General features: G+C 48.8%; 1 protein-coding gene across 2 annotated transcripts in view; it reads right to left on the reverse strand.

Annotated features, from left to right (window-relative positions):
* VLDLR (very low density lipoprotein receptor) overlaps positions 1-10,704 on the reverse strand; it is a 33,342-nt gene extending 22,638 nt beyond the window's left edge. For both annotated transcript variants that reach the window (XM_060269252.1, XM_035097125.2), the window contains exon 1: positions 10,229-10,704. In XM_060269252.1, the coding sequence (XP_060125235.1) occupies positions 10,229-10,313 (85 nt within the window). In that variant the 5' untranslated portion in view covers positions 10,314-10,704. The remainder of the gene's footprint in view (positions 1-10,228) is intronic.
* Between the last annotated feature and the right edge of the window lie 1,298 nt (positions 10,705-12,002).

Raw genomic sequence — 12,002 nt, forward strand, 5'->3', positions numbered from 1 at the left:
GAAAGGAAAGTCCAATGCTGTAAAGAAAAATATTGCATAGGAACCTGGAATGTAAGAACCATGAATCTTGGTAAGTTGGATGTGGTAAAAAATGAGATGGCAAGAATAAATATTGACATCCTGGGCATCAGTGAACTAAAATGGAAGGGAATGGGCGAATTCAGTTCAGATGACCATCATATCTACTACTGTGGGCAAGAATCCCGTAAAAAAAATGGAGTGGCCCTCATAGTCAACAAAAGAGTGGTGAAAGCTGTACTGGGATGCAATCTCAAAAATGATAGAATGATCGCAATATGACCCCAAGGCAGACCTTTTAACATCAAAGGGACCCAGGTGGCGCTGTGGGTTAAACCACTGAGCCTAGGGCTTGCTGATCAGAAGGTCGGCGGTTCGAATCCTTGTGACGAGGTGAGCTCCCGTTGCTTGGTCCCAGCTTCTGCCAACCTAGCAGTTCGAGAGCACGTCAAAGTGCAAGTAGATAAATAGAAACCGCTACAGCGGGAAGGTAAACGGCCTTTCCATGTGCTACTCTGGTTTGCCAGAAGCGGCTTTGTCATGCTGGCCACATGACCTGGAAGCTATACGCCAGCTCCCTCGGCCTATAATGCGAGATGAGCGCGCAACCCCAGAGTCGGTCACGACTGGACCTAATGGTCAGGGGTCCCTTTACCTTTAATCCAAGTTTATGCACCAACTACCGGTGCTGAAGAAACTGAAATTGGCCAGTTCTATGAAAACTTACAACACCTTCTAGAAATGACACCAAAGAAGGATGTTCTTCTCATTATAGGGGATTCGAATGCTAAAGTAGGGAATCAAGAGATAAGAGGAATAACTGGCAAGTTTGGCCTTGGAGTTCAAAATGAAGCAGGGCAAAGGCTAATAGAGTTCTGTCAAGAGAACAAGCTGGTCATCACAAACACTCTTTTCCAACAACACAAGAGACGACTCTACACATGGACATCACCAGATGGGCAGCATCGAAATCAGACTGATTATATTCTCTGCAGCCAAAGATGGAGAAGCTCTATACAGTCAGCAAAAATAAGACCTGGAGCAGATTGTGGCTCAAGATCATCAGCTTCTTATAGCAAAATTCAAGCTTAAACTGAAGAAAGTAGGAAAAACCACTGGGCTAGTAAGACACAATCTAAGTCAAATCCCTTATGAATACACAGTGGAAGTGAGGAACAGGTTTAAGGATTTAGATTTGGTGGACAGAGGGCCTGAAGAACTATGGATGGAGGCTCGTAGCATTATACAGGAGGCAGCAACGGAAACCATCCCAAGGAAAAGGAAATGCAAGAAAGCAAAATGGCTGTCCAACGAGGCCTTACAAATAGTGGAGGAGAGGAGGCAAGCAAAATGCAAGGGAGATAGGGAAAGATACAGGAAACTGAATGCAGATTTCCAAAAAACAGCAAGGAGAGACAAGAGGGTCTTCTTAAATGAGCAATGCAAAGAAATAGAGGAAAACAATAGAATGGGGAAAACCAGAGATCTGTTCAAGAAAATTGGAGATATGAAAGGAACATTTCGTACAAAGATTACCATAATCAAGGACAAAAGTGGTAAGGACCTAACAGAAGCAGAAGACATCAAGAAGAGGTGGCAAGAATACACAGATGAATTATACCAGAAAGATATGGAGGTCTCGTACACCCCAGGTAGTGTGGTTGCTGACCTTGAGCCAGACATCTTGGAGAGTGAAGTCAAATGGGCCTTAGAAAGCATCGCTAATAACAAGGCCAGTGGAAGTGATGATATTCCATTTGAACTATTTAAAATTTTAAAAGATAATGCTGTTAAGGTGCTATACTCAATATGCCAGCAAGTTTGGAAAACTCAGCCAGAGGATTGGAGAAGATCAGTCTACATCCCAATTCCAAAGAAGGGCAGTGCCAAAGAATGCTCCAACTACTGCACAATTGCACTCATTTCACACGCTAGCAAGGTTATGCTTAAAATTCTACAAGGCAGGCTTAGGCAGTATGTGGACCGAGAACTCCCAGAAGTGCAAGCTGGATTTCGAAGGGGCAGAGGAACCAGAGACCAAATAGCAAACATGCGCTGGATTATGGAGAAAGCTAGAGAGTTCCAGAGAAACATCTACTTTTGCTTCATTGACTATGCAAAAGCCTTTGACTGTGTCGACCACAGCAAACTATGGCAAATTCTTAAAGAAATGGGAGTGCCTGATCACCTCATCTGTCTCCTGAGAAATCTCTATGTGGAACAAGAAGCTACAGTTAGAACTGAATATGGAACAACTGATTGGTTCAAAATTGGGAAAGGAGTACGACAAGGTTGTATATTGTCTCCCTGCTTATTTAACTTATATGCAGAATTCACCAAAGGCTGGACTAGATGAATCCCAAGCCGGAATTAAGATCGCCGGAAGAAATATCAACAACCTCAGATATGCAGATGACACAACTTTGATGGTAGAAAGTGAGGAGGAATTAAAGAACCTTTTAATGAGGGTGAAAGAGGAGAGCGCAAAATATGGTCTGAAGCTCAACATCAAAAAAACCAAGATCATGGCCACTGGTCCCGTCACCTCCTGGCAAATAGAAGGGGAAGAAATGGAGGCAGTGAGAGATTTTACCATACTTTCTTGGGCTCCATGATCACTGCAGATGGTGACAGCAGTCACAAAATTAAAAGACGCCTGCTTCTTGGGAGAAAAGCAATGACAAACCTAGACAGCATCTTAAAAAGCAGAGACATCACCTTGCCAACAAAGGTCCGTCTAGTTAAAACTATGGTTTTCCCAGTACTGTAGTGATGTATGGAAGTGAGAGCTGGACCATGAAGATGGCCGATTGCCGAAGAATTGATGCTTTTGAATTATGGTGCTGGAGGAGACTCTTGAGCAGGCATCCCCAAACTGCGGCCCTCCAGATGTTTTGGCCTACAACTCCCATGACCCCTAGCTAACAGGACCAGTGGTCAGGGATGATGGGAACTGTAGTCCAAAACATCTGGAGGGCCGAAGTTTGGGGATGCCTGCTCTTGAGATTCCCATGGACTGCAAGAAGATCAAACCTATCCATTTTGAAGGAAATCAGCCCTGAGTGCTCACTGGAAGGACAGATCCTGAAGCTGAGGCTCCAAGACTTTGGCCACCTCATGAGAAGAGAAGACTCCCTGGATAAGACCCTGATGTTGGGAAAGATGGGGGGCACAAGGAAAAGGGGACGGCAGAGGACGAGATGGTTGGACAGTGTTCTCGAACCCACCAACATGAGTCTGACCAAGCTGCAGAAGGCAGTGGAAGACAGGAGTGCCTAGTGTCCTCTGGTCCATGGGGTCACGAAGAGTCAGACATGACTAAAGGGCTACACAACAGCATACTTTTGCCAAACCACCAAGCACTGAACATAGATTATAACACCCCCTGGCAGATAGTTTCATCTAAGAGAGGGTAAAGCACACACTATATAGCTGAGCAAATTCTGAGTCGACAAAGCAGGGAGCAATAGCAAGTATTGAGAAATGAGTCACCCTGAAAAGACTTTGCAAGCATGCATTCACAGAGTGGGATGGTGGAGAACAGACTGGCATCAGAGAAGACTTGCAGGCAGAGTTCATGAGCAGTTCAAGACTGGAGGGGGGCAAGTAATATCAGACTTAGGGTTTCTTTAAGAAAGATTCTTAGTTCCAAAATGCGAAAATAAAGCCTAAACATATAAACCAGCATGTATACTACACAAACATGCAGAAGATGATACAGAATGGGAACACCGTGAACCCGACCAGGAATTTTTACTTATGAAGCAACTTTTGCCAGAGGTTAAGTGTGCCAGTTCAGCCTCCTAGACTCATATGTGCAAACACACGCCGTATAAATCACCAAGGAAGGAGCAGACTGAGTGCCATGTGCCAAAACTTGTGCTCCTTGATATACTCTGAGACGTCTTTGTTAGTTCCTTTGGAGTTTCAACCCAAAGTTCATAGGATCAACTAATTCTAGGAAGATGTTCATCACCCCATCAAGGCTAAGTGGATATTTAGCATTTGCAGATACCATTTTTATTATGTAACACTCCCCCCCCCCCGATGATAGCTGGGGTGGGGGAAATGGAGCAAAGTCAGGAATCTGGAAATGGAAGTTTCCACCCCCATCTTTCTGCCCGGACACTGAGGTCCAGCACCGAGGGCCTTCTGGTGGTTCCCTCGTTGCGAGAAGCCAAGTTGCAGGGAACCAGACAGAGGGCCTTCTCGGTAGTGGCGCCCACCCTATGGAACGCTCTCCCATCGGATGTTAAAGAGAAAAACAGCTACCAGATTTTTAGAAGACATCTGAAGGCAGCCCTGTTTAGGGAGGCTTCTAATGTTTAATAGATTATTTTATTTCATTTTTCTGTTGGAAGCCGCCCAGAGTGGCTGGGGAAACCCAGCCAGATGGGCGGGGTATAAATAATAAATTATTATTATTATTATTATTATTATTATTATTATTATTATTATTATTCTCAGTACACAATATATAGAAAAGAAAAAGTTTAACTAACTTAACTAGCTTTGAAAACTAAAACAAAACAAATTCAATAAATAAATAATAAAACTGAGCAATGGAACTGAGCCAACAACTAGAAATGGGGAGAACCAAGAAGTCACCCCCGCGACTACAGCAAGAGTCACATCCCAGGAGAATCTGAATCTTGTCCCTGGTCTTTCAAGCCAGGGGATCTTGAACCTGCAAAGGGGAAAGGGAGATCCTGTGTCTGGCCTGCAGGTTGCAGCACTGCTTAGCAGTGCCATGATCAACTCGAATTTTGGGCTTGCACACATTCATTCCGACTGCCAGTACTGTAACTGGGAAGAGAACTCCCCATGGTCTGCAAAACATTGCTGATTTTGAAACAGGCGTGCATTTAAGAGAGGACTCAGGTGGGTAAGGGCAGAAGGGGGAGCACAAGAGAAACAGCCACCATTTAAAATGCAGTACTAAAACTATGAGTGGTAGCTGAGGCTTAGCCATGGCACAATGGCATAGCTGCCTGTTATGGACCCAAACTCCATTCTTTGATGTTAAGGTGACATCCAGCACATGAAACCACAAGGCTAACCAGCCACACACACAGAAAGCTACTTGATACCAGGTCATACTATTGGTCTTTCTAGCCAAGACCAGCATCTCTCCAGGATCTCAGGCACCAGTCTTTCCTAGCACCATCTGACGGGCCCGGGGTAAAATGGCAACCTTCTGCATGCAGAGCATGTTACTCACCAGTGAACTACAACCATCCTCACATACAATTTAAAAGCTTATAAACTATAAGCAGGTTGGTGGTGGTGGGGGGACTCCCTGGTCCTGAATGGGGTAACTGTGCCCCCAAAGGACCAGGTGCACAGCCTGGGAGCCATTTTGGACTCACAGCTGTCCATGGAGGCGCAGGTCAACACTGTGTCCAGGGCAGCTTTCTACCAGCTCCATCTGGTACACAGGATGAGACCCTACCTGCCTGCAGACTGTCTTGCCAGAGTGGTGCATGCTTTGGTTATCACCCGCTTGGACTACTGCAATGCACTCTACGTGGGGCTACCTTTGAAGGTGACCCGGAAACTACAACTAATCCAGAATGCGGCAGCCAGACTGGTGACTGGGAGCAGCCACCGAGACCATATGGCACTGGTCCTAAAGGTTCTTCCCTGGCTCCCAGTATGTTTCTGAGCATAATTCAGTGTTGGTGCTGGCCTTGAAAGCCCTCAGGCCCAGTATACCTGAAGGAGCGTCTCCAGCCCCATCGCTCAGCCCAGACACACAGGTCCAGCGCTGAGGGCCTTCTGGTAGTTCCCTCACTGTGAGAAGCAAAGCTACAGGGAACCAGACAGAGGGCCTTCTCGGTAGTGGCACTCGCTCTATGGAACGCCCTCCCATAGAGGAGATAAAAAAGACATGTGAAGGCAATCCTGTATAGGGAAGTTTCAATATTTTATTATATTTTTAATGTATGTTGGAAGCTGTCCCGAGTGGCTGGTGCAATCTAGCCAGATGGGTGGTATATAAATATTGCAACATTATTATTACTAGTTGTTGTTGTTGTTGTTACACCACATCAGCAGGTCTCACTTTCCACAGAGTGGAATAGCTTCCTTTTGCAAGTATAACTGCCGTAAGGAAAGGGCTGCCTGGCATGCGAAGGAACTGGAGAAGCTGACTTTTACCTAGTCCTGTACTCCCGTTTTTTAACTTATTGCTTCCAGAAGCGAGTAATTGTGCTCCTCCTCCCAGCACGTACTCCCAAGCCGATCTGAAGGACAAGAATAAATTCTCTTCTGCGCAGGCTCTAGTCAGGCTCATCCGTCTACAAGCACAGTGAGTGAAACATGATCCAGGCATTGTAAAGGCCAAGAAGTGCAGCATGATGCAAGACGCTTCTTAATTTGTTGCATCATTTCCATGTTTACTTTTGCCACCTGAAGGTTAGTAGAGAGCATTTATTTTAGCCCTCACTGAAACAGCAAGTGGGGATCCAAGTCAACTCCTCCTAGCAGAGCTCGCCAGTATAATGTACAGCAGGGAAATCTCCAAACTAAGGCCGGGGGCTGGATGCGGCCCAATCGCCTTCTAAATCCGGCCCGTGGATGGTCCGGGAATCAGCATGTTTTTACATGAGTAGAATGTATCCTTTTATTTAAAATGCACCTCTGGGTTGTTTGTGGGGTCTGCCTGGTGTTTTTACGTGAGTAGAATGTGTCCTTTTATTTAAAATGCATCTCTGGGTTATTTGTGGGACATAGGAATTCATTCATTCCCCCCCCCCCAAAAAAATATAGTCCGGCCCCCGACAAGGTCTGAAGGACAGTGGACCGGCCCCCTGCTGAAAAAGTTTGCTGACCTCTGACAGTCAGAAATAAGCTCCTGGCTGGAGGTGGCATTTCCTGATGAGATACCTAGAAGTGAAGACTTGGGAAGCAGACGAATTGTGCAGGGTGGGTCCCAGCTATAAATCCTTAGGTTTTAGGACAGCCTCTGGCACTACAAACTTTTAAAGACATGACCACCACTAATGCAAGCTCCATCTTCCTCTTGGGATGGTTGATTAACTAGCCTGGTAGTAGGCCAATGCTAACTTGAACTACGTAGAAGTGGTTACAGGTAGGTAGCCGTGTTGGTCTGAGTCGAAGCAAAATAAAAAAATTCCTTCAGTAGCACCTTAAAGACCAACTAAGTTTTTATTTTGGTATGAGCTTTCGTGTGCATGCACACTTCTTCAGATACACTTGAAACAGAAGTGTCAGACCCTTATATATATACAGAATCTCCCAGGACATTCTATACAAGAGCTCAAAGCAGCTGTTTTATTACAGAGAAATTTCAGGAACAGACTGGAAAGAGACGTTGCTGAATTGGAACTCATTACCAAGCTTAAAACCATGGAGCCACCTGGGATGAATAGAGACATCGGATTCTTATCTCATTATGCATGATCAAGCTTTCTTTAGCACCTCAGCCCAGGACTAATTGCAGTCATCAGCAGTCGTTAACAGCCATCTACAGGTTTACCATTCCCATCAGCCCATCACCCATTCCCACCCACCCCACCACCCTCTGTATATATATAAGGGTCTGACACTTCTGTTTCAAGTGTATCTGAAGAAGTGTGCGTGTACATGAAAGCTCATACCAAAATAAAAACTTAGTTGGTCTTTAAGGTGCTACCGAAGGAATTTTTTTATTTTACGTAGAAGTGACAAGCGTTCGCCACCTGATTGGAGAATGCATTCGCCAGTGACCCAGTTTGATGCAGAGCCAACACATTTAAGGCCTCGTGAATTAGAATCTCAAAGCAATTACTTTCAGGTTGGTTTGTTCTTTGCACAATCGAGGAGCACCTACGTTTTACGAAACCAAAATATACAAAATAAAGTTTCAGGGACTATATTTATATCCCCAAGGGAGGACCTCTTCTAAAAGTTGGCACATGCTCAAATTAAGCAGGATTAATTTAAGTGCCAATGATGCAGTATCTGAATGGCCGGTATCCCTGCCCCACCAAGGATAGCTAACGGGCCTCCTCCCTGCCCAGACAACTCTCCCCAGCCATAGCTTTCTCTCCAAGACTTCACTCTGAATTCGTCCAATGGGGCTGTTTGCAAGAGTGTAGTCCCCAAGATAACTGACTGGTCAGGGCAAATGTGGTCCTTAAGCCAAGAAAGCCTTAGCCATGCCCATTTAGGAGGACCAGCTCCAAGGAGGCCCTTAGGGCAAGGAGGCCCCTTATTATACCAAGTTTAGAGTAGGTAGCACAAGTTTTAACTACACAAAGTACTTCTGAAGAATTCAGGTATCCAGGCACTTTTTGAGTGTTTGCGACAACTCTTAGACTCTCACCTTTATGTATTTAAGAGGCAACAATGAGGCAAATGAAACTAGTAAGGAAGAGACAGATAAAATACTGCAGCAAATATGGCCAACTGCAACAGTAGCAGACATTACGTCCAGGATGCATTAGGTTCAGAGGCAAGCATTTTGGCAAACTTCTCTCAACTACAGTTTTCATTAGCAGAAATTTAGAATTTAGGTTTGGGGTCGTGGCAGATTTTGTCTGCCGGTGCCCCGCTCAGCCCTACAGCAAAATTATTATTATTATTATTATTATTATTATTATTATTATTATTATTAATGTGCTGTCCATCTGACTGGGTTTCCCCAACCACTCTGGGCAGCTCCTGCCAAAATATTAAAAACACAACTAAACATCAACCATCAAAAACTTCCCTGAACAGGGCTGCCTTCAGGTGTCTGTAAAAGTATGGCAATACTTAGAATAGTAGCATTGCGAACCGAGACCTGCAGGTTCAGGGCAGTAGACAAAAATAATAAATAATGGAGCTGGAAGGGACCCCGAGGGTCATCTAGTCCAACCCGCTGCAGTGCAGGAATCTCAAAGCATCCCTGACAGACAGACATCCAACCTCTGCTTAAAAAGCCCACCATCTCCAAAGGGAGTTTGTTCCACTGCCAAACAGCTCTTATGGTCAGAAAACTTCCTAATACTTCGTCAGAATCTCCTTGCTTGCAGATTGAATTCACTGCTGCCCCTTTCTGGCCTAGAGGGGCCAGTTAAGAGGCTCTTCTGGCCTACTTCAACAGGATAGCCATCAGCATCAAGTACTTTCAAGTGCAGATTTCCCTTTAACACCAATGTCTGGTGTGGCGCTTCTGGAAGCTGTTACTCAAAGTCTCATTTAACTCTCCAGTTGCTCCCAGCTTATCTTCAAGCCACACACACCTCAGGTTAGCAAAGCAAATTTTGAAAAAAAGTGTCATTTTAGGGAGCGGCTGGTTCAGAGTTTAACTGCTCAAACAAACGCTTCTGCCCCAGGTGTTACTTATACAGTAAACCTTTGCAGTCAGAGCCACTGCTCCAAGAGCCGAGCAGTACTTGCCACAAGAGGAGACCCAAATGTCAGCCCAAATTGCGCAGAAAACTCGGGAGTTTGTTCACAGGCCACCAGCAAGAAGGCGCTGCAAGAAGCTCCACTCCCCCCAGCTTAGTCCCCCCGTTTCATTCGAGTCCCATTCTTACGGACGGAGCTCTGGACCACTAAGCAGTTCACCTGATCCATAAAGGCAACCAGAGCAATTCGTTGGACTCTGGAGTTTGGCGAGCCTTTGCTTAGAGAATCTGAAAGGCGAGTCCTGAAATGGGTAAAGCACGCCTGGGGGGGATGGACCCTGCAAGCAACAGGGGAGCTGCAACAAGAGGGAAGCCAGCTGCTCTCTCTCTCTCTCTCTCTCTGCCATTGAAATCTCCTCCCAGGGCGAAATGGGGAAAAGATCCCAGGTGATTTCTTCACTGGCGGCAGCGGCAGCAGCAGCAGCCCTGGAAACAAAGAGCCTCTGCCTGCCACCCTCCTCCTCCTCCTCCCGAGCCAGGCCTGCCGGCTTCTTCGGCCGCGGCACAGAAAGGGGACCCCGTCCATCCCTCGCCAGGGCTTCCCTCGACGCCCCCCGCCAAGCGACACCCCCCTCGGGCGCCCAGAAGCAGCTGCTCCGGCGCGTCGGGCTGCGTTTCTCAGTCGGGTTGCTTTTCCATCCGGAGACCCCCCCCCCGGAGGAGGGAGGGAGCGCCCACCCAAACGCACCCCTTCCATCCTCACCCACGGGAACCCCGTCGCGCGGTGCCTCCCGCTCCTCCGCCCACGGCGCTTCCCCGTCCGCACCCGCGTGGAAAAGGCCCCGCGCCCCGTCTCGCTGCCGGCTACTCACCGCGCGCCGCGGGCAGGCGAGCCGAGGCCAGCAGCAGCAGCAGCAGAGGCAGCCAGACCAGAGCCCAGCCGGGCAGCGCGCCCATCCTCGCGCAGCTCCGCGGAGGAGCCCAAGCAGGCGCGGGAGCGGCGGACGGGCAAGAAGCAGCGGCGGCGGCGGCAGCGGCCGAGTCCGTCCTTCCTTCCTTCCAGCCGCGCGGCTCCTTTTTGGAAAGCGGAGCCGGCAGACTCCCGGACGAGGCAGGCGGCGCGAGGACGGGCGAAGCGCGTCTCCGGGAGGCTCCCTGGCTTGCGCGCACCCGCGTCCGGCGGCGAGGGACGGGGAGAGCAGGCGGGGAGGGCGGGCTGCGCGTCTCCGGGCGGTCTTATAGAGGCGCCGCGCTACCTCCGCGGCCGCGTGCGGACGCCTGGCTGGGCGGCGTCTGCGGGGCTCCTGCCCGCGCCTCCAATCGCCAGCGCCGCCGCCGCCGCCGCTGCCCTGATTTCCTGATGCGCCCAACCTGGCGCCGCAGCTGCGCCGGGCGCGCCCCCGCGCCCAACGCGCGCAGCCACGATCCCGCGCGCGCCGCTCCACACGCGCCGCCCAGCTGCCAAGGAGCGAACCGGCGCGCAAGGGAGGCTCTGGGGCGCCCGCGCCGCCGCCTGCGCGCCGAGGAGCCGCGCGCGCTCCGCGCAGTAAGTTGCGCCTTGCCTGGCGGGGGAGCGGGAGGAGATCCACGCGAGGAAAGGCCTGGGTGATGCGGGATTGTCCCACATTGCAGTAGGATACAGTTTCGTCCCGTGTTTCCAAGTCTTCTCTCTCTCGCTCTCTCTGCCAAGTTAGGAGCCCTCTCCACAGGCAGGTGTTTTGAAAAGGCGTGGAAAGACCCCAGGAACCCTAGGCTTGGAGGGGACCTCCAGTTTCATCTAGTCCAACCCCTTGCAATACGGGAAGCTTTTGCTCCACATGGGGCTCGAACCCACCACCCGCAGAAGAAGAGGCTCACGCGCCACCGACCGAGCTCTTGGTGGCCAAGCATAGACAGGGGGTATAAATTCGTATTTATGCGCGTGGGCAGGTGCGTGTGTGAGGAATTCGAGAGGGGCCCGCAAGAGATTGGAATGGATTGCTTTGAAGTTACTGGGGGGGGGGGAAACACACGAAAGGGACCCCTGCCCTTCGGTTGCTCCTAGTAAAGGCATGGCCCAGATATGGGGATCCTAACCATGTCTACTCAGAAGTAAGCCCCATTGCTGAGTACGTAAGTGCCTGTAGGATTGCAGCCTTCAAATGAGAGACTTAAAGCTCCAATCCTCACTTATCTGGGAAGAAGTCGCACTGAATTTAGTGGGATTTACTTACGAGTAGACATGTATGGGACACGGTTGGCGCTGTGGTCTAAACCACAGAGCCCAGGGCTTGCCGATCAGAAGGTGATGGGGTGAGAGTAGATAAATAGGTACCGCTCCGGCGGGAAGGTAAACAGCGTTTCCATGTGCTGCTCTGGTTTGCCAGAAGTGGTTTAGTCCTGTTGGCCACATTACCCGGAAAGCTGTCTGCGGACGAACGCCAGCTCCCTTGGACAGTAAAGCGAGATGAGCGCTGCAACCCCAGAGTTGTCCGCAACTGGACTTAACGGTCAGGGGTCCCTTTACCTTTACCTTTTAGACATGTATAGAATTGCTCTGTTTTGCTTTGAGCAGTCTGTGATATTCCAGAAGTAATATTTGGAAGTGTCACTTATTGATGATTCCAATCTTCATTATTTAAAGCACTCCCCTCTCATCGACAACCA

The sequence above is a fragment of the Zootoca vivipara genome, chromosome 16, assembly GCF_963506605.1.
Source record: "Zootoca vivipara chromosome 16, rZooViv1.1, whole genome shotgun sequence".
In the NCBI taxonomy this organism is placed as follows: domain Eukaryota; kingdom Metazoa; phylum Chordata; class Lepidosauria; order Squamata; family Lacertidae; genus Zootoca; species Zootoca vivipara.